This window comes from Podarcis cretensis (genome assembly GCF_951804945.1).
Source record: "Podarcis cretensis genome assembly, chromosome: 10".
Classification (NCBI taxonomy): domain Eukaryota; kingdom Metazoa; phylum Chordata; class Lepidosauria; order Squamata; family Lacertidae; genus Podarcis; species Podarcis cretensis.
Window position 1 is genome coordinate 18,093,499 of NC_137179.1, and position 22,457 is coordinate 18,115,955.

General features: G+C 41.6%; 1 protein-coding gene and 1 long non-coding RNA gene across 17 annotated transcripts in view; one reads left to right on the forward strand and one right to left on the reverse strand.

Annotated features, from left to right (window-relative positions):
- Positions 1–648: 648 nt before the first annotated feature.
- On the reverse strand, positions 649–21,192 carry IL17RA (interleukin 17 receptor A). The gene is made up of 12 exons (XM_079992398.1): positions 20,972–21,192; positions 16,483–16,507; positions 14,673–14,819; positions 13,237–13,364; positions 11,769–11,895; positions 9,948–9,995; positions 9,705–9,865; positions 9,057–9,134; positions 8,230–8,332; positions 6,912–7,013; positions 6,027–6,068; positions 649–5,306 (listed from the first exon to the last, which is right to left on the reverse strand). The coding sequence occupies exons 1-12, from the start codon at positions 21,092–21,094 to the stop codon at positions 3,871–3,873; spliced, it is 2,520 nt and encodes an 839-aa protein (XP_079848524.1). The 5' UTR covers positions 21,095–21,192; the 3' UTR covers positions 649–3,870.
- A 96-nt stretch (positions 21,193–21,288) lies between these two features.
- The window catches only part of LOC307225302, a 122,049-nt gene continuing 120,880 nt past the window's right edge, over positions 21,289–22,457 (forward strand). For all 16 annotated transcript variants that reach the window (XR_013842831.1, XR_013842832.1, XR_013842833.1 and 13 more), the window contains exon 1: positions 21,289–21,722. This is a non-coding gene — a long non-coding RNA (uncharacterized lncRNA). The remainder of the gene's footprint in view (positions 21,723–22,457) is intronic.

Consider the following 22,457-nt stretch of genomic DNA (forward strand, 5'->3'; position numbering starts at 1 on the left):
TTATGAAGTGGTGCTGTTCAGTCTATCATCTCAGCATCCTACTAGCTCAAAAAAGTTCCAATTTAGGAAGGGAAGCAAAGTTGAATGACTTGGTAGTAGCTGTACTCTAGAAAATATCTGGACTGAAGGCATGCTGATTATTCTCCTCTTGCTAGGTGTGCAGTGTACCCATATCCAGGCTGGCCTCTTGAGTGCAACTAGGTAGCTTGCCATTAGTTAAGTACAGTAAACCCGCAACTTACATGGGGGTTACATTCTGGGGATCACACCTAAAACCAAAATCGTGTATATTCAAAACCATTGGGTTCAATGGTGGGTGGGATTGCCAAAGTCTTATTTCCTGGATGCTCACCCCATTTCCATTTACTTTTTATTTTTTTGCCAAGTGAATAAAGCTGAGCACACAAAAGTTAAATGTGCACAGGTTGGGAGCTCACTATACTGCAAGAGGAAGCAATTACACTCCTCCATAAAAGCCTTATTCTGCAGGAAAAGCTAGCCAGTCTCTTATGTCCCTGCTCCCCTAACATCCAGCCTCCACCAGTCCTTATGTAAAGTGAAAAACAGAACAAATGCCACTTAATTGATGCTCTGGATATCTAACATATCATTTTCTTTAGTAACAAATATTTAGCAAAGAGCCAGAGATATGCAAAATACAATATATTTTAATCAAGTTATTACCAATGAAAAAGGCATAGCAAAAAAGCAAATTTTTAAAAAATACTGTACAGCTGTAATTTGCTATTGTGAAATGGACCATGTGCATTGAAGGAAACTGCTGAGTGGTCTCTAAAACGGGCTAAGAAGTTATGCAGTGGAACAGGCATCAAGCCTGCACTTGTTCATTTTAATACACTGGCACAATTTTCAAGGCAGTCGGCCTGATGGGCCATGGAGAACTGATGCTTGGGGATCCCTTTCCTCTACCTCACCACAGGTGCTCTTGTGCTTTGGCTAAATTGGTTACCAATATAGATGGATGCTTTAACAGCCTGTAATGACTTATTTTGCACAGTTGCAACACCTATATATGTTGTAATTTTTTCTTTGTCCCAGGTCTATGACAAATTTTATACAGAGCCATATTTTGAACTGAGTAACAGCTGAAAGAACAACATTGGTTCTGCCCACGCGCATTGGCAAAAAGTTCTCCTGCCAAGCATGTATTCTCCCCTTACACACTACAACCGCTTGTTTCCATTTGCCTGTCTTGGATTGTGTAGGGAGACAGCAGATGTGGCGCATAATGGGAAATCGAAAGAGCGGCTAAAGTGCGGGTGCATATTAAAGAGCCCCTTGCCTGTGATTCAGAGGCTGCACACTCATTACTTTTGACATGGTGATGCTTCTGCAAACAGCATCCCTGTGGTGAGTTAAAAGTCATATTGTGGATGGAATCGGAAGGCTTCACACACTAGCTACGTTGAGTATAACCACATAATCCTCTGCTTCTGCATCTTCCTAAAATACCCCCTTCTAAATTAGGTTTGCCTAGATTCTTCTGGTATAGCATGAAGAAGTATCCATTACCAAAATTAAGTGCATTCTGAAGGTTGCTTCAGTACTTTTGATTATCCATAATTCATAGACTGCTTAAGGAAGCTGCCAACACATTTGCAAGAAAATCCCTAAACTCAGGCAACTCTGCTGGGACTATTTGTGACATGAAAAGAAATTAATTACTGCAGCATTTAAAACTGGGCAGAGCAATTACTTAATGCAGGGCTTCAAATCAATACAACAGAATTTTACCTTATTGACCGTAAGATTAATATAGAATAAGAGTACAGTGCTTGCTGAGGAAGATGGCCTAAAACATTTGTCTTGATGTGAAACATTTTGTCTTAATCATCATTTGTAAAATGATTTGGAGTTCATTAGTTTTCTGGAGAAGAGGGTCAGCAGCAAGGCGGCGCCACATTATGCAGGAGGTTGTAAACCTAACTGGATTGCAAAGAGCTCTGAAAGTATAATTCCAAACAGGGTGAAGGGGTAACAAAATGGCAATTGAGATTCAATGTAAGGGATATATATTGGGGCAAAAAAATCCTAACATATGTATTAATAGGACCAGAACTGGCGGTGACTATTCAGGAAAGATATTAGGTCTGTGCTGTTTTGATCAATGTAGGTGTCACTTCAGTGTGCTGTGGCAGTGAAACAGAGGTATTTCATGCAAGGAATTATTAGAAAAGGAACTGAAAAAGCGGGCAGTATTGAAATGCTTTTTATGTAAGTGTGACGCGCTATGAATATTGTGTACATATCCTAGAGCTGGAAAACTATAGGAAAATGTAATACAAATAACCAAGGGGTTACAGCACAGTTAAAGGATTATTGGGTTGTTGTTTTTAGCAGGCGACCACAGTGCCTGGAGACAAAGTTGTGTATTCACAGCAGTGACCAGAGGAGAAATGACCACTGGGAGGAGTGCAGAGAGAAGAAATACCATGGTGCATCTGTAATAGCGAAACTGGATCCCTTTATCTGCCCCAGCTATAATAAAACATGTATCTCCTGTACTGGCCTCTACAGGCACAGCATGCATTGTAACTCTCCCAACAGTTTGACTTTACCCCTGATGACATACTCTTCCACTGTCTCTTGAATCAGGCAGATGCCAACAATTAAAAAAAAGACTAAGGAGAGACCTAAGGAGAGGTTCATAAAATTATGCAACGATTAGAAATAAGTTCTTCCTCTCAATACTACATTTGCAGATCAATCAATCAGAAGCAGATTCAAGACAGGCAACGGAAAGTACTTCATACAATGAAATTATAGAATTCACTGCTAAAAGATGTAGCAATAGCTATGGAGTGTAAACCCATCAATGGCTATTAGCCATCATAGCCGCGTAGAACTTCTAGGTTCAGAGCAATATGCTACTGACTACTATTTCTACTAATTCTACGTGTTGGTGCTGACTTCTAAATGGCCTCTGTCCAGTATATCTGAAGGAGCGTCTCCACCCCCATCGTTCTACCCGGACACTGAGGTCTGGCGCTGAGGACCTTCTGGCAGTTCCCTCACTGTGAGAAGCCAAGTTACAGGGAACCAGGCAGAGGGCCTTCTCGGTGGTGGCACCCACCCTGTGGAACACCCTCCCACCAGATGTCAAAGAGAACAACAACTACCAGACTTTTAGACGACATCTGAAGGCAGCCCTGTTTATGGAAGCTTTTAATGTTTGAGGCATTACTGTATTTTAATATTTGGTTGGAAGCCACTCAGAGTGGCTGGGGTAGCCCAGCCAGATGGGCAGGGTCTAAATAAATTATTATTATTATTATTATTATTATTATTATTATTATTATTATTATTCTGGGGCAACAGCAGCAGGTTGGGGCTGTTGCTTGTGGGCTTCCTTGTAGCATCTGGTCATTCACTATGGAAACAGGATGCTGGACTGGACACATCTTTTATCTCATAAAATAGAGGTCTTGTGATGTTTCCATCACAATCATTTTATATTGGCTTGTTACCTGGAGCTTACTGAGCTATCTGGTCCATTTCATCTGATCCTCTGAGGCCACTTGTATGCTATCTGCTTGTAGCATTAATTTGAAAAAAAAATGCATTATTTATAGGTTTGGTATCTACCTTCATTTACAGGCAGATTACTGGAGCACAAGAATGCTCGAGTATATGCAGCAGGATGGCTGGGCAGACAGGTAAGCCAAGCTACCAAATTTCTGCTGTCAGCTCTTCTACGCATTAGACTTCACAAAAATGTGTGCACAAGATTGCCTGAGGGAGGATGTCTGAAATGTCTGCATTCTAACCAACAGTCACTTCTTTTTTGGCAAAACAGAACAGGTTCTGGGTGGAAGTATGGGGCATAGTTAGCCATCCTACCATGTGATCCTAGCTGAAGTGCTGCTGAATATTCTGAAAAAGCAGCTGCTGCTGAAGACTTTTTAGACTGTCCAAGACATCTGGGGAGAGGTGTTGAGCAGACCCATGTCCTTCCTGCCCTTGCTCCTCTTCTTCCTCCAGGGGGCTGTCGGAAGGCAAAGGGGAACATCTGGAAATGTAACCCTGGTCTGACTGCACCGACTGTCTTTGATCTTTGCAAGACTCATCAAAAACCAGCTGTTGTTGCTCATTAACATCTTCTTGGCAGAGAGGTGTTTCAGAGGGCAAAATGCTTTGTTGGTAGAGAGAGTACATTAAGCTCTCCAGCTGCTGCTTCACATCAGCTGGCAAGGGGTTGGGGTTTGAGGACAGATCTTCTTGAAGGATGACATTGTTTCTCCTGGGGGTGCTAGTTTTCATCATGGGCATTCTTTCTAGCCAATCTTCATTGGTCAGCAGCTGATGGCTAAGTATCTCTGTCTCTTCTGTAAGGGCAACTGGCATTACTACCTGAACCTGGGAGCAGTCATCAGCAGGAACAACCAGGGTCTGGAATGCTAGATCCTCTTGTGGTAGTAGCTGGGGTAACAGCCTACAAGCTCCTGACTCATCTTCATTGACTAAGAGGTTGACCAAGCAACAGCTATTGGGGTCAGGTTCCTGTGGAAGCAGTTGCCGTTTCAGAATTCCTCCTTCAGTCGGTATTAATTCCTGAGAGAGATCCCCATTCAGAGACTGAAGGTCATCTTCATACTCAGGGCAGGCATTCTCTCTCTTAAACCAATCAGGGTGCTCAGTCTGCCATTTCTGGAACTTCTGCACTGCCTCCTTCAGTTGTCTCCCACTGAAGCTTTCAGCGTAGTTCTCAGGTGAGATCTCTGGAATCTGATGTATTCTCCCTGGTTCAAATTTCTCCAGATCCTGAATCAGGAAGTAAACTTCCTCAAACTTGTCCATCAGTTGGTACTTGGAGGTGACGTTGAATGGATCTGGAATATCTCTTTCACTGCTTATGCCCTCAAAGTAACAGACTAGGTACATGCCAAAACAAGCTGGCTGTTTAAAGTCTGGTAGGATCAGATTCAATGCTGGAGTGAACATATCCCCTATTGGTAGCAGGTTATCTTGCTTGAGAGATACAGTTAACTCCTCACGTCCAAGCATGGCCTGCCACTTGGCTCGAGTACCCCGGGAACACAAGATGATGATCTTTGAAGAGAGTGCTTCCATTTCCTGTTTTTGCCGTGTCAGCCAGCGCACAGCCCCCATCTCTGATATTTGACGTTCATCCAGCAAGTCTAGGACCACCTCAGTACCACAGACTGTGATCATGAACTGAGCAAACTTCATCACAATGTCTACATAGAGCTTGTGATCAGCAGAATACACAATCCAAACCTTACGAATCTTCAGGGGTGGAGGAGACTGTGACAGGCGCAGCAGTTCTGGAAAATTGAGATTTTTTGTTAAAAAAGAAAACCACCATGAGTTGCTGCACTGCACATGTGGAAAGCCAGAATGCAAAAATTTGGAACCGAATATGCTTTCTAAGCTGTACAGAATACAGGCATGTGTGTTCAAGACCTTTTAGTACATGTAAGCCATGCCTTAATCACCATTTAACCACCAAAATATAATCATAATACATAAAAATAGTAAAAGAGTTAACTTCCCCTGCCACCATCTCAATTCATTTCTGTACATAAAGCCACTAATTAAGATTTGTATTGGTGATGGTGATCACAAAAGTAGAGGTGATGCTAGTCTTAAAGAGTTGTTGGACCTTATGTATGCACATTCAGATTTGTTTTAGAATATGGACTAGCATTAGCTGTTAAAATTTTATGTACGCCACACACTAAAGAAAATGACTTATTATGCAAGAGAGGTGACAGAAAACTAGAAGGACAATGCAGAGTCTTTAAGTCACTAGGAATAAGATTAGCGCACTCCTTGCTACTTCATGCCTTCAGCCCTTTCATCTTCCCTTTTTCAAGTTCATCATCACAGATTTCCCCAAATATTTTATTGCCACAAATTTCTATTTGTATCTTGCACATGTGCTATCCTAATAGTACATACAACAATACAAGTCCAAATTCTCTCATCCCAGGTTCCCACATTGCAAATTGCACTGACTCAATAGAAACAAAATGTTCTCTTACCATGGTGGGTACCATCACTGCTGCTTGTTCCTGAATGTGTTACTAATAGGGAAAGAAAACAATAGACACATCTAAGAAGATCTGATAGAATATACATTTGGTCTAGGAATGACAGTATCTTTTGAAGACTAAGCTGAGACAACAGTTCTAGGACCCAACATCTATGCCTAAAAATAACTGATGTCTATAAAAATGAATAAAGGTGCTCTGACACCCTTATTCATTTTTATAGACTGCAGTTATTTTTGGAGTGTCTTGCACTGTTAATGAGTTATTTCCTGCTTGTTTGGAACATAGTCTTTCCCTGCCTCAGAGCCTGGGAAGAAGTTTCAGCAGCCACATGGGATTCTTGAGGATTGCTTGTGGTGCCTGTCCACCCTGTAGTAAAGCCACTCTAACAGCTAGGGAAATACAAAACAGCAGGTGGATATTTCAACTTTTAGTATGTTGTTTCTTATGCTAGCCTGATTGTTGTCCCGACCTCTCCCCACCAAAAAAATACCCCCAAACCCTTTGCAGTTAAAGTTTGTATGGAGTTTTTGCTGGACTACTTTTGCATGCTTTCTACTACTGAGCTATGTTTCTTCTCTAAAGTGTAATACAAAAATTATTTATCAGGCTAGACCAACAAACCATAGGTATTTGGTTCCTATGGAACTTGGGATATCCATACAACTAAATGCTGAAATACTGACTTCTGCACAGGCTCAACATGTAACCATAGGTATGTAAGAAGCCATGGGCTGGATAAGACATTCTAATTGGGCCACTTTATCTCTCTGTGTTGCATGCTAAAGGCCAAGTATCCGGAAAGGTACGAGTGGAGCAACAATGTGGGAAACAAGCTGGCAAACCTTCCCATTACATTTCTGACATTTTTCATACCTTTTTGCCTTCGAGCAAGCCAAATTACTGAAGCGATAGCTGATCCAACTATTAAAATGCAGATGAGAGTGAGGCCCCAGGGCAACACCACAGAAAGATTATCTGCAACATAGGAAGAGCATAATGTAAGGAACATTTCCACTGCTGCAGTAATTAGACCATGCAAAACTACCAGACCACTTGGGAGTGAGGTGGATGCAACCTTCCCCCACCAGCTATTAGCAATCAGCAGCAGAATTACTTTGCATTTGCTCAGGTCCAAAAAATAACAGGGTATTTCTTGCTTACATCTTTACTGAGCCAATAATTATTGGCAGAAACAGCCCAATATATCTGAAGCCACATATGCTTTCAACAGAAAGAGAATTGATCTTCTCGATAGCTCAATTGGTTAGAGCGTGGTGCTGATAACGCCAAGGTTGCAGTTTCGATCCCCCCACAGGACAGTTGCACATTCCTGCATTGTAGGGATTTGGACTAGATGATCCTCAGGGTCCCTTCCAACTCTACAATTCTATGGTTCTAAGTGAAATCATCTTCCCTCTCCAGCTCTTTTCAAGAAGGGTAGAACAGGTCCAGCTGCTTTATGACTTTCTCATAAGGTTTGCTCCCTTCACCCGACCAGAGATTCTTTGCAGTTGGTTCCTGTTTGAGTTTTGGATTCAAACTACTGTTTTGAACACTACTTTTCATTTCTGGGTTAGGCATTATTCTCTCTCCTGCTTAGTTTTAGGCTGTTAAATTAGATGGTGCAAAACAATGCAAATAAACCAAATTTGATTAGATTTATCTTTTGGGGTGTTTTTATTGATATTATTTCAAGTTGTTTCTAATGTTTTAAAAATTGTTATATTGATTGTTCACTTGATATGTAGTGAGCCACATTGGGCACAATTTTGTGGAAAAGTGGCATTACAAGTTAGAAGATAATGATGATGACAATGATGGATACTGAGTAAGTCATTCAGCCCCTAATCTATAACTTCATCATACAAAGGCAGCAGCAGAGCCACATCTGCTACTCTTGTGAGGAACGATGATTTCTGCCTTATTTCCATTGTTATCCTGCAGATGATGCTTACATGGTTCTTAGACTAAAGTACCATCTTTAAGAGGGAGGGGACAGCTGCCAACCTTTGGTATCTTAATTCCTTTGTACCCACCTTTGTCTTCCTTATTTATTTTTTGCTGCTTTATGTTAATTGCAACATTTGCGTACATATTAGTGGGGACTCTACAGGTCTTAAACTCTGGCTTGTTTTGTAACAAATTCTTGCAACAGTTAATTAGCTACACAAATTCAAAATGAAGACCGTACCAACTTCTTTTGTTGTCCTGTAAGGCAAGGTAGTAGGGAGACATGGGATGGAAATGGAATGCCTTATACAATCTGTGGCACAACGTGCAAAGAATGGTTGAATCTGGAAAGAAAAGGACAGGAGAGAACAAGTTTAGCAGTGTCTTTGATACTCTAACACTTGGTGTTTCTGGAGCAAATTGCATATTGTGTGGAATTAAATGCTCGCTTTTGTAATCGACACACCTTTTAGAAAGGAGAGCAAGTCAACAGTACCATATTTACTTGTGGCCCCTTGATTAGGCATTTTGTTTTGTCATCTTCAGACTGTGTCATACTAAATGTAGGTAGAGTGAAGAAGTGTCTGAAAATAAAACCTACAAATGGATACAGTTTTGGACATAAAGTGGTATGCGTTCATGTTAAGCAGATATTTTAGTAGGATGGGGTGCAAAATTCACAGCAAGAAGGCAGGAAATATTATTGCAGTGTGCCTCATGTGGGGCTGTCCTTGAAGACGACTGAGAAACTTTGACCGGTCCAAAATGCAGCAGCCAGATTACTGGCCAGGGTTCCATTTAGAACTCATGTAACTTGTTTTAAAACAGTTGCATTGGTTGCCAGTTCATTTCCAGGCACAATTTAAGATACTCTTGTGAAGATGAAATGGTGAGGTATCAGCACTGTTAAAATAATTCATTACGGTTGCATTGTATAACTTGTAATAACCAGAGATAAGAGGATCTCTGGAGAAGTAATTGTGTTTGGTTTGAAGCACAGACAAGGTGATGTAGAATTGGCATGGCCACTCCCTTCTTTATTCAAATAAGAAAAGCAGCTCACCATACCTGCACCGTGTATTCACAACAAATCTTCAAGTTTCTCTCTAGTTTGACTGTGACGTTCATTGGCTGCAGCAACTCCTTCTGCAGAAACCAAGAGACAAAGTGCAATTCCAAGGTAAAAATCACAAAGAGCTTGAATGAACTCAGGATAAAGACTGAGTAGCAGCACAGGGAAAAAATGAGAAGCATTTGTCATCTCAAATACATTGTGCCTCAAATATCCCAGTGATGCCTCCTGAGCACAGGTGGGTTCAGAGTAAGAAATCAGAGTTAAGGAAGAACTTATCACAAACTTCAGGATAGTTGCTGGGTCCAGTGTGTTCCTAGATGGCCAGGTAGCTGCTCTGGCTAGGATGTGTGCATGCTCTGGTGCAGGGTGGTATGTGCATGCGTGTGTGAGAATGTGCTGTGGCAATACCCACTTTTTGACCACATTCATTATTGCCATGCAGCTCTAGAAATTGACACAATGAGGCAATCAAGTCCTTGGGCTGAAAACAGTTAGCTGCCTCTAATCTAGAGGCACTGAAGGGCAGACATAAGTAGAATAAATAAGTAGTAACTTAGTAATTGTTGAGGTGGGATTAAATACAAGCACTTTCTAAAATAAGTATCTCAAGTGGGGAGGAAGATGGAGAACAGCTTTATTACCTCTGAGATTTTCTGTGTGGCCTTTTTACATTCTGCTCCATCTGCTTCAAAGCTGGTCACATGGATGAAGTAATTGGTTGACTCCATTGCTGGGTTGAAGCTCACCAAGAGTGTCTCATCATCTAGGCTTTGTCCAACCAGGCTGGGTTCCCATCCACTGCCTGCATATATCAATATCATCATGAATTGTGAGTACTTTAAACAGATTTCCTACACTTCTACCCATACTTAAACAAACATTACCTAATTGCAGACATGGGGCTGTTGTTTTCATGATAGGGTCTGTGCAATCTGCAACAAAAAGACAGAAGGATTGCATTTATGTTCAGAAAGACAGAGTACAATAGGAAAGAATTTCTAGCTAAGTACCACAAATATATACAAGTGGAAGAACACTTGCTGGGTACGTTAAGAGAGGGGGCACTAAGTTACATTTGATGGGCTCCAGGGTGAGCAGACATGAAATTTAAGTTAGGATAATTTGCTTTATCTAAGGTACCCTTCATCCAAATGGCTCCTAGGGCAGTGTATGACAACAATCATAAAATACAATAAGCCAATAAAACTTTATCCAGAACGTTGCCAGCTTATACACTGAAACTTGTTTGCTTGAATTCAGGCTAAGTCTCAGAAACAGTGAAATTGACAAAAGAAATACAAGTGCTCAGCATTGACACAAAGTAATTTCAATACTGCTGAAAGAGAGAGAGAGAATATTTTGGGGGAAATAAAAGTCCAGCCTACATTATGAAACCAAGGTCAGAGTCTAGTTGAAAAACGGCAACAAGTAGTGCTGACCACTTGAGTTTGTAGGCAGCCTAAAGAATGTTAATTATGTTTTGATCACTGGGCTACTGAGGTTAAACACTATATTGTTTAGAAAATACTACACTGGTAATGAATATAAAGATCATGTTCTTTAGATACTACAATTCATGTAAACACACCCCTCCAGGCTTACAATGCAACACGCAGCTTATTTATATGATTTAGTTGTTTTTCTGTGGTCTACCTTTATATGTGTCCTCAATTTTCCAAATTGCAAATCAACAGCAGGAACAGCATCACATTATGATGATGCGTGTGTTCCTTTTAAGTTCTTCAAAACTGATTTGCCAATATTTGCCCATTATAGTTCCTGTTTATCTTCCATCTCTTTTTTTTTGTTTTGTTCACACCACTTGCATCAGTTTCTTTCTGCTGGGTCTATGTTACTTTGCAAGCCCAGAATTTCTTCACCTATTTCCTGTTTTTGCCTTTTCAGTTCCTTTTCTTTGAAATTCTCTCCCATCTGACATTTGAATGGTCACACTGCTTCCTGTATACAATAAGTTCTTTAAAATGCCCATCCCATCTTAGAAGGTCTTTCCTCCAGCCCTTCCAGAGCTGGTGCCCTCCAGATACTGTAGACTACAGTTCCCATCTCCCTGACCATTGGCCATGCTGGCTTGGGGTGGGAGTTGTACTCCAAAACGTCCCAGCGCACCACATTGGCTATTCTTGCTTTAGTCTTCTTTCCATTTCTTATTTTTCTTTATGTACAGACTGGATATAGCACTATAATATCCGTATCAGCAGCATCACAAAGTCATATCTGCATCTGAAAACAGTCCTGCCTCATGATGGAGAAATTCATTTGATCTGCATTTTAAAGTAAACCTGATTTAATTCTCTGGTCCCAGACTTATATATGAATTGGAATGCACTATTCCTAAATTTGCGATGCAAAAATGAACCTTGTGGTTCAAGAAAGTAAAGAATGCATACTTTATGGCAAAGAATATGTACAAAATGTGTGTTTTCCTATAAAATGCACCAAAAAGCAAAAACTGCATGTTTTGTAGGAAGAATGTGTGTAAAATTCCTGCAATTTAAATTCAAAATTTTCATGCATTTAAAAAACAACAACTGCAAAAAATTGAGTGGACCTACAACTGATTATATGCAAAAGACAGTGAATGAAAAATAGCTCTTCCATCTATCCCTAATCTAGCAACATGATTTTACAACCTGATAAGCCCAATACTAAATCCCATCGTTACCATTATAAAGAGGGCCCTTTACCTGGTACTGTGAATGGCACAGATTTCCGATTATAGTCTCCTGGAGTACTTAATTTGGGCAAATGATGAACAGTTACTTGGTATGTTTGACCTGGTTCTACCTCGAAACGATTGAAAGAGAAGCTCCACTGAAACAACAAAAAGAGGAAAGATCTGTCAACCAATACCAGTGTGCTGAAGTTAAAAACCAAGATTGCATGGAACTGCAACACCGGAGTTATAGTAGAAAAATGAAATAAATAATACAAAACCAAGATTGCACGGAACTGCAAAAAATGAAATAATACAAAATCCACAGGCATGATACAGGAGGGATGGAGGGAGAGAGGGGAGATCTGAACATCAAGGTTCAAGTTCAATCAACTAGTCTCAAACCCATGAAACCATTGTGGATGGAAGAACTCACGCCTTCCTCTCCTCCAAATGCCTTCTAGAATAGTATAGCCTTGTTAGGTCAACAGAGTATCATTTGGGGCACTCTTCTGCCTACTCTGCTTTCTGATAAAGACCCCTCTCTCCTGCTGTTCTGATGAAGGAGGGATGTACTTTTGAAGTCTTGCAGGCAGGGCTGCTGGCACTAAATGAACATTTTTAATAGCAGCCTTGGAAAGACATCATTTTAGAATGGTTGTCCTCCTCTTCATGCTCTGCTAGTGTCCCCCCCCCCCACGCTCCTGCTATAAGGTAGTGAGTAAGCTGGCAGGGGGAAGGCCAGAGAGACAGGGGCTATAGGGTGACAAAAGCAGTGGGTTATGTCCAAGAGAGCTGATAGTGCATACATCCACTGGGGCAGACAAAACCTGTGGTGCTCCTTTCTCTTTTCCCTTGCAGTTTTTCCAACCTCTGGTCCCACTCACTCAGATAAAACAACAATGTTTACAGTGTTTACAGGCAGGCAGTGCCACAGACCTGCCGAAGCAGCAGAAATGTCAGCAGCAAATGTTATACATCTTACTCTCCACTGCCTTCTGGGTTTTACAAAATTTAAATATTGCTGCTTTCTCCCTTTGAGCAGTTTAAGATGACTTCTGTTACCAACAGAAAAAGCAAAGGAGTTGGGAGCAGCAACTCTTCTTACTTTGGCAGTAACCAGTCATGATACTCCTTCTCTCTCCTGTTTTATGCTATCAGTGCTCCCAGTTTGAGCTCTCCCTCTCCCTGTCTCTCTCTCACACACTTTAGGTCAGGGACAGAGAAAAATCATACTGCTCCACTGCACTTCCCCAGGTGAGAAACAGAGTGGATCCCCGTGGCTTCTGTCCAGGTAATGCACACGCAGCAGGGGCTGTGTAGGAGTCATTTTTATTTGCTGCAGGCAGCCGGGCATATTCTTACACTACAAGGCTGTTCTTAAGCACAAAGCTGCCCTGTTGCTTTGGGAATGTTATATCTTCTGTAGGCAACAAGCCGAGAGATTCTGAGAAGAGGAAAAGAAGCAGAACATTTGTAATACCTCCATGATCACTTACCCGACCTCCACCATTTGGACGGACTTGGAACAACAAGTTGTTCTGAAGATCAAACTGAGCACAGACCTGCTGGTTAGTGCTCACCTGAAGCACAGCCAATTCTGCCCCTCTGAGGTTCTGAACACTTCCTGGTTGGTGTATGGCCGAAGTGGGAGGGAAGAAAGAGAGGACGATTTGTAAGGAAACAACTTATTTCTGTTTGTGACCTCTAGAGGAAAATAAACGTTCATACTGCAGCCTGAGCATCTGACTGCGGCGGTGGAAAACGTCAATCCTGGCTTAAAAAAAGAAATGAAGGGGCAGGCCCAGGCTTTTCTTAAAATGACTACATCAGCCTGTAGAAGATGCACTAAGGAATAGTTTATTTATTGGAGGGGAAACAGACGAGTCACAGCTCAGTGATAGAGAACATGATTAGCATGCAGAAGGTCTCTGGTTTAATCTGTTTTCTCCAGTTAGGGATCTCAGGTGAGGAATACCTCCACCAGAGATTGAGCTGTCAACAGGAAGAGTAGACAATATTGAACAATATGGATCAATGGTTTGATTCTGTGTAAGGCAACTTCATTAGCTTTCCAATCTATCTTTTTATACTTTCAGCACTCAGGACTGAATTTATCCTGCAAATTCCAGTGTTTAAAGTGATCGACAGGGTTCATGAATACTACAACTGTACTACTGCCTTCCCTGCCTGAAATGAAATACCACCACTTTAACAGTCAATCTGCTCTGAATTTCTTATATTTTTTTGTTTCTGAAAAGGTGTCCAAGGGAGGAATTTCTGTATTACTAGATTGTTCTCAAGTCTACCTGTGTCCCAAAACATATATTACGCTTTAACATGCATGTAACCATGTGTTACTATGCTGGTGTGATATCTGGAGATTTTGGGAATAAATGTATTATTCCAAAACACAAATAAAAGTGCCACTTGAATCATCAAAATGGAATAACTACAGAGAGTAAAATGGTTATAGTAAAAATGAGACTTAGACTTTACCTCTCCCAACAGCTGATACTTTACTTTTTTCTGATACTGTGTGTGTGTGTCTGTGTGTGTGTGTGTGTGTGTGTAGAGAGGGGGGATGTTACAATTATTGGCAGTTGACAAATTAAGCTGTATAGTCAAGTATTTGCATTTTTCTGTAGCTCTTCCCACCTAGACACTGAGGTCAAGTGTGACTCCTGTTAATTCAGATAGCCAGCATGTGTCAAGGTTTGCTTCCTCTGTCGTGCTTGTAAGAGCCTGCACTCTGCACAGTCACCTAAGTTCTTCATCATGGCATCATGCAATGGTCAAGCCATTCACAAAAACTTTTAAATGGCAGCTCTGGGTACTACTGCTGGGCCAAATGGATAGTGCTACATGCTACAGAATCCTATTTATCATTAAATGCCAGCCCACTCAAGTCTATATTAAATTGCCCTTTGCTTACCATCAGTAGCCACCTTCCATTCTATCTTCAGCACAGGGAGCAGTTTTTCCTCATTATCCAAGAAAGTATCAATATGAACATCAAGGGAACTTGGGGCTGACGGAGTCCACTGTGAAGCCCTGAGCCAGCTCTGATCCATGCAGGTACCTGCCAGTTAAACAAAAATAAACTTAAGGACCATTTTTGATGTGGCCATTGATTATTTTTGGATGATACCAACACTTTGGCCTTACTTGCATGCTCCCATACTATTATATTTAGCAAATTTTAGGAAGCTACCCAATTTCTTACAGGAACAAAAAAGAAGAAGAGCTTTCTTGGGTCAGACCAAAGACCCATCTAGCCCAGCATTCTGTTCTCACAGTGGTCAATAAGATGCCTATGGGAGGGCCACCCACGTGACCTGAGCACAATAGCACTTGCTGTGTTACACTGGCCTTTGAAAGAAAGCTAGGAAAAACTTAAAGGAGTGAATCCAGTGGAGCTCACCCATCATTAGGGTCAACAGTGAACATATACATAAGCCTCTTGGCTAAGTATTTCTCTATAAACACACTTTCTAGGAGAAGCCACAGCAGGGGGCAAATATGCACAAGTTGTGCTTTGAGACACACATGATTAGACAAGCTGTACAGGTCAATAAATTTGTTTATAGCAGTCTGAATATGGATAGTTTTTGAATTACCTTTATATTTCAGTTTACTTAGAATGCCAGTTCTCTAAAAAGATAACATGTCTCTACATCTCTGCCTGTTTCCATGAAATATGGAACTGGGGATCTCAAGGAGTCTCTCTGCCCCCATTTTACCTACAGTTCCGACACTTCTCAACCTGACATAGGCTAGATCTACCCACACAGCAAAAATAAGTTGGGAATAAGATGGCAGTATCCTGAAAATGTGGAGCAGCATGTCCCAGAAGATTACCAAGTGGAGGAATCCTATTTCTGAATATTCCTCCATGTAAGGAAACACAAACCTTTCTTGTAAGTAGAAAACTTGCACAGCAAGAGTTGACTGGGCTAAAGCCAGTTACTGTGGGTTAAAAAAAATATTATAGGGGACTTTGTACATGTGATAAGAATCCAAAGAATTACTCTTCACCTACAAGCTGAACTACACTTGTACAGTCCAGCCAACCATCTCATTCTGCTGCATGTGAAGGTCTGACTATTTTCAACATGGAAAAAGAACTACTAGTGAATGCACCATGAGGAAAAAGTGCAATATATAAATGAGGATTTGAAGCTGGAATTCGACATATTCAGAGTGGGGATTGCTTCCAAGTAAATATGATTGAATGAATGAATCAATTTATTTCAGTCACTGACCAGAGTGCCAACATAACAGAAGCAGACACGGAGCAGTGGTTCCAAACTACAAGAAAGAAGATTCCACCTAAACAGTAAGAGCCGTTCGACAGTGGAATTTGCTGCCAAGGAGTGTGGTGGAGTCTCCTTCTTTGGAGGTCTTTAAGCAGAGGCTTGACAACCATATGTCAGGAGTGCTCTGATGGTGTTTCCTGCTTGGCAGGGGGTTGGACTCGATGGCCCTTGTGGTCTCTTCCAACTCTATGATTCTATGATTCTATATACAACAACAGAGAGCAAGTAAACATGCACAGGATTGCTCCACGTGCTGCCTATTTGATCTTTTCCCTCACTCTCCCCAATGAAGTAATGGTTTCTTGGATTACATAAACACACACTTCACTGATTTTCATCCTGTAAAATTTCAGTAAGGAAACAAAGATTGAAGCACAAACCATCTAAAAAGACTTAAAAAAAAAAGAAGATAAGCAACATACTTACTGTTTCGCACAAGGCAATTTAAACCCTGCAGGAGAGAACACAAACATATTAATTGAGAGGAACAATTCCTATTCTCAGAGCCTGATGAAGCCAGGTGCAAAAAGAGAAATATCATTTATAGTTAAAATTCAGTTTGGTTAAACCAGTCAATGATATGGTGGGAATGTGTTTATGTATTTATTGTGCTAACAGTTTTTTTTAAAACAACCAACCAACCAGACAACTAGTTTATATATAACATGACTGATCTAAAAGTTTGCTTTGGTTAACAGCCATGACTTCTGCACTTGGATTATATGACTAGTGCTAATGAATTTAAACTCCACTGTTAAATATACCCTTGTGTGTAAACAGTGATCAGTTGCTTAAAAAAATACTACCATCTGCTTTAATCAGGCTGGTTCTCCTTAACAACCAATAAACTAGGCACTCTCTGAACTGTACATCAAGATCTCTTGTTTGAGAAATTCCAATGAAAGAACAGTGGCAAGAAAAACTGATGAACTATGCGGAATTGGCCAAGTTGATATATAAAATGTGTGACAAGGACAATTGTGAGTTCAAGGAAGAACGGGAACTTTTTTACGAATTATTTAAAAAGACAACAAAATGATTTGGACTCCTTGGCAGGTTTTGAATAAACAACCACAAATTTATTAGTTGAATACATGAGAGATAAGGCAATATGTACAATTTTGTAACATGCAGAGAATAATATGTGCAAAGAAACCAGAGAGGGGAACTAAGGGAAGTTCTGAGTGGGGCGGGGGGGGGGGGGGGAGGGAGGGAGAAAAAAAGGGGGGAATGTAAATGGTTATACTGATTGATGGATAATTGTTTGTTAAAATTGTTCAATAAAAATATTTTTTTTAAAAAAAAGGTCTCTTGTTTGAGAACATAACATGACTATTCACCCAAATATGGTCATACAAGACATGGAACAACATAGCAACCTAATAATTAAAGAGGGTACTACAGTCAAAGGCTGTGTTTGGAAGTCATAATTAGCCATGGTTTAAAACACAGGGAATTAATTTAGCACCCCCTCTGTGCTTGCATGTCCCACCTCTTTTTCTCTGGTGTGGCCACAAGGAGTTTGGAGGTGTTCACTTCCATTTTTGACAACCACAGTTTTGTGTGTCATCTGAGCCCTAAGAATGTGGCTAATCTTAACATCACTTTGTTGAAAAAAGTCAACTTCATATCCCACAATTATAACCCATGGTTTGAAGTTGCCTTGTTTCAAACAAACCATAGCCAATATTAAACAGTTTGTCAGGTTGGGAAATAGGAGGATACTGTTGACAAAGATAACCCACCAGCACTAGTGGTAGGATTCACTGTGATATTATATTCAAAAATAACTGAACAAGAACCTTTCTAACACCTAAGATACAAATGTTTTTACCTTATCCAGACTATTTATTTTAACCATGCATCACAACAAGGATAAAGGGTCAATACACTGAAATGATAGAAGTAATAACTGTGGACATGGTATTGTGTAGCTCATATTCCTTTCAGTACTTCTTGATTGAACACACTTGAAGAAAATATTACCAGATGTTTGTTCACTACCATTAAGAAGTTAGGCTAATCTGCCGCATAGCAGTACGGTTGAAAATAAAAGTATGCATCATCTCTAATCTGTGAGAACGATCAGAACAAGTTCCATAAACCAGAAATATTTTTTTATAAAATTGATATAATGATATTAAGTGATGACTCACAGAACTGTATGACTGGATTGTTTTCAAAAAGTGTCATCTACGCCCAGAATGGATTCCCTATAGCCAAATCATCTGTAGCATATAAAGCTACGTAGAAGGAGAATTTCTCATCAGAAAATGAAAAAGTAGGAGGGTGAAATGAGCAAGATATCTAACATAGCAGAGTGGCTAAGATGGCGTGCTGGAAACTCCCTAGTTCAAGTATCACCTCAGCCATGAACACGCTAGGTGTCCTTAGTAAGCTACTCTCTCTCAGCCTTAGTGCCCCATCCTTAGCACTCCAGTGGTCTGGTATGATGCGAGTTCTAATCAAACAACATCCAAAGGGCAACAGGCAACAGGTTATCCACTTCTATCATAAAGCACAGTGGTACCTCAGGTTAAGAACTTAATTCGTTCTGGAGGTCCGTTCTTAACCTGAAACTGTTCTTAACCTGAGGTACCACTTTAGCTAATGGGGCCTCCCACTGCTGCACGATTTCTGTTCTCATCCTGAAGCAAAGTTCTTAACCCGAAATACTATTTCTGGGTTAGTGGAGTCTGTAACCTGAAGTGTCTGTAACCCGAAGTACCACTGTACAGTTTTTGGTAGAGCATGTTCAGGTGTTTACTGAAATGTTACACTTCTCAGTTGACAAATACTTCTTGAACATTGCCTCAGCTTCTCCAATCTGTAACCAAGGGAAGCTTCTGAAATTTGCTTGGCTTGGCTTAAGCCACTTGTATCATCAGCTGTGGTTTCCGCAAGAGTTATGAAAAATAAAATTTCTGATAAAGAGCCTGTTTGGTAACTTCTGACCTTATAAAAGATTTCACGAGCTGCGGTTTTTGTGCCAGTGACAGATAAAGAGAAGCTGGTAGACCTATGATTTTTTTTAAAACTTCTGAAGAAGTATGTAAAAGAGCCAGCTATATCAGAGCAAATTGTATAAAGATCCTAATACTGGAGACTCTTAGAATGTGTTTAAGTTAAGCATGTGTCTACTAAGGAGGGCAATTAACAATGTAGGATAGTAAAGGCATTAGAGACCTGCTCTACCACTGTTAATGTTGTTCACTGCAGGAGATGTGGAAAAGAGATGGCAAAAGGATGGTGGGAAGACTAGCAACACTGAGTAAGACTTCAGTCAACATCAATAGGAGTAGGAAGCCCTTGTATTGGTACAGTGTCATATATACAAGCAGGGTTCTACAATTTTTTATTAGTCTTGTTGGCTGAGCTAAATTAAGTAAGTAAGTACCGTAGTTGCCTATTCACTTCTCTCTGGGCAAACCTTCCAAGTCTTTACCAAGGAAACAGACTGCTGCTGCTTCTGCTTAAAGGCAGGAAAAGCTAGAAGGGGTGTGTGGCGTTTGCCCACTCATTATGGAGATGTCGTACTGGGGCGGGGGAGAGAAAGGGTTAAGAGGCTGACTAAAAAGAAAGCCCAGGGGCCGAGCCTAACTGTTTAAGGCTCAGCGCAGGGGTTTTGGCAGTTAGTTAGGTTGGTTTCTTGTGGGTGGGAGGCATAGGAGTCAGAGTGAGTTATAGACAGAGGGGAGCAGAAAATGAATCAGATTACAGTGTTTCAAAGTATTTAAAGCTTGTTTGCGTTTACAATTAACTAGAATCTTTGTTAATACATTACAACCTGACTGAGTGAATATATTACCGGGAAACCTGGTTGGTGGTAGAGGAAGAGATAAGCCGTGGTGGTGCAGGGTCTTACTAGTTTGGCCTTGCATAGGCAAGACCCTCAAGGCATTTTGGCCATGCGGGTGCAAAACAATCCCTATCCTTTCTCCTATCTGTGAAGCTTGGGAGGTGGTGAGAATCACTATGCAACTGAAGAGGTATCTTCACCAAACTTCCCAGGTTCAAAGTTGGGAGGAAGGCTGGTTGCCCATCAGTTACCAGAAGGTAAACCATGTTCAGTGTTGTTGAAGCCTGCATGACTGTACACAAATGAATGCTAATGCAGCATTAAGCTTTTACATACACACACAGAATAGGGCTTTAATGAAAAGAGGCATGGAAGTTTCTGACTGAATTACCACTATTGTTAAAAGAGTACACAATCCTTTAATCAGAGATCACTTGCAGAGGTAAATTAAAATACAAATACTACTTCAGGAAGATAATGTTGCCATCACAGCACACTCAGTGTTTTGATTTTAGACACCTGTAATTCCTCCAAAGAAGCTCTTTATTTAAGCCATTGATCTGTGGACCAACTAAGGCTAGATATTCTTTCCTAAACAGATACAGTAGTACCATGCAAGGAAAAAAATGTACAAACACCACCACAATTTTCGAAAAAAACCACGTTTTACTTTGCTCATCTCACAGAGGTGGGGAACCTGCAGTCATCCAGATGGCTAAGGCTGCTGGGAGCTAAGTCCAACAACACATGGAGGGACACACACATTATTATTCAGAATAATTTGTTTCTACAGCACCATCCAGGTATCTGGAACTTTACAAAGGCAGGTCCTTAACTAAATAAACACAAAGAACAGAGAAGCGGGGAGGGAGAGAATGAAGGTGCGGGCAGGCAATCCTCGGAACAACCCTGCGAAGCAGGTCAATACAGCAACCTTTACATTAACAAACTGGCGACGGCTCGGAGTGAGAGACGGGCTTGTCAAAAGCAACCTCGTGAGTTCCTGACAAGTAGCAAGAACCCGAACCGAGAACTTCCGCATCCGCAGCCTCGAGTTAACTACGACGCCGCTTTCGAAAGAGCCGGAAAAATGAACTTTGGCCCCGAGAGACTTACCGGCTGGGAACAATTGAAAACTGGCGGGTCTTCGAGGAGCCTCAGCCCTGAAGCAGCGGGCAAAAGTCCCAGAAGAAGTGTAAGGGGAAGCGAAGCGGCGGCGACGGCTCCCATCCTCGCCATAGCCGCTGTCGAAGCGAGGCCACCGGCTACACTCGCTTCGTCCGCCCCCAGTTTCCGGGACCAAAACCTGAAAAGGGAGAACAAGGGCGGAGCTTAGGAAACGCACCTAAGGAGGAGCGAAGAGGGAGGGGGCGTGGCTAAGTTCTTCAAAAGGCGGGCAGGAGCAGAAGTGCGGCTTTACCTGAGGCGGCGCGAGGAGCTGAGCTCCGTGACGGGAGAAGGAGGCGTGGTTTCAGCGCCCTGGGCGCGAGAGCGGGCGGTTAGAAGGAACTGCCAAAGGCGTGGCCTCGCCTCTTCGCCCGCTTTCGTGTGCCTGTTGTTACTGCTATTTATTCGCTTCCCTGTGGCCCCTGACGCCTTGCAGTTTTAGCTGCCTTAGTACGTAGGTCCCTAACGTGTGCTTGTTCCGTTGAGGTTGCTTTTGGGCGCGTTTATGAATTTAAGCAGGTTAGCTGCCGACGTCCTCATAGAATCTCTTCTCACAGACCTGCGGCGCGTTCCTATACATTGCCTACTCAGAAGTAAGCCCCCCAGCGAGGCCTGGGCCTCTTCCAGACTTTGAGGCCCTTAGCCTCTGCTCCCCGCCCCCAGACAAAAAGGAGCCCGTACTCACCATGAAGTTGTTACAGTAAGTGCCACACTTTCAACATTTGGGGATAAAAAGGTGCTGATACTCCCCCCGCCCCCTCAAAAAACAACACTGCAAGCCATATATATATATGTGTGTGTGTGTGTATACATATATATATATATATATAACACCACTAAAATCTAATAAGGCACATTCCTGTCTGATACACATAAAAACAAGGCACGAAACTTAGCAAACGCCAAAAAATTAACAGCGTCTAAATTCTGAGCCCTGCTTTTGAACTAGGCCAAATCCCCTGCCCGCCGTCCTCATCCGTGAGGATGTGAGTGACTTCTGTCAGGGTTGTTGAACAAAATGTATATACTGTATTGTAAAGTGCTTTACACAATGACTACTAGCCTTGTTGGCCAAATCAAACAGTTGTAGTTGTGGAGCTCCCTCATCTCTCAAGCCCCTTTCCTTTTCTGAGGAGGGGCCCCGGGAAGAGTGTAGCCTGTTGGGCATTGCTGCAGTTGCACCCCTTCCCCCACTGGCTCAGAAGCAGGAGAGGCTGCCATGGGGTGCCAGTTTGGTGCTGCTGGGGAAGCTGTTCTCTGTTCTCCACTCAGTTGCCAAACAAATCTCTAGCCTTTCTACCATTGTGGATTGCTGAGGAGCTGCTGGGATGATCTCCACTCAATTCTGCAGCTTCAAAGTTGTGGGGAAGGCTGACCACTTGCCAAGGTGAACACGGCAAATGGAATTGTTGAACTTACACAGTATGATAGTTGT

What these genes read in the sequence shown, in the direction of transcription:
- IL17RA (XM_079992398.1), bottom strand. Translation starts at nt 21,094, where the DNA reads ATGGCGAGGATGGGAGCCGTCGCCGCCGCTTCGCTTCCCCTTACACTT. An exon ending in CAGGACAACAAAAGAAGTTG is followed by an intron (nt 7,014 to 8,229) that starts GTACGGTCTTCA and finishes CCTATGTTGCAG; the next exon opens with ATAATCTTTCTGTGGTGTTG. An exon ending in CAGTGATGGTACCCACCATG is followed by an intron (nt 5,307 to 6,026) that starts GTAAGAGAACAT and finishes TCAATTTTCCAG; the next exon opens with AACTGCTGCGCCTGTCACAG.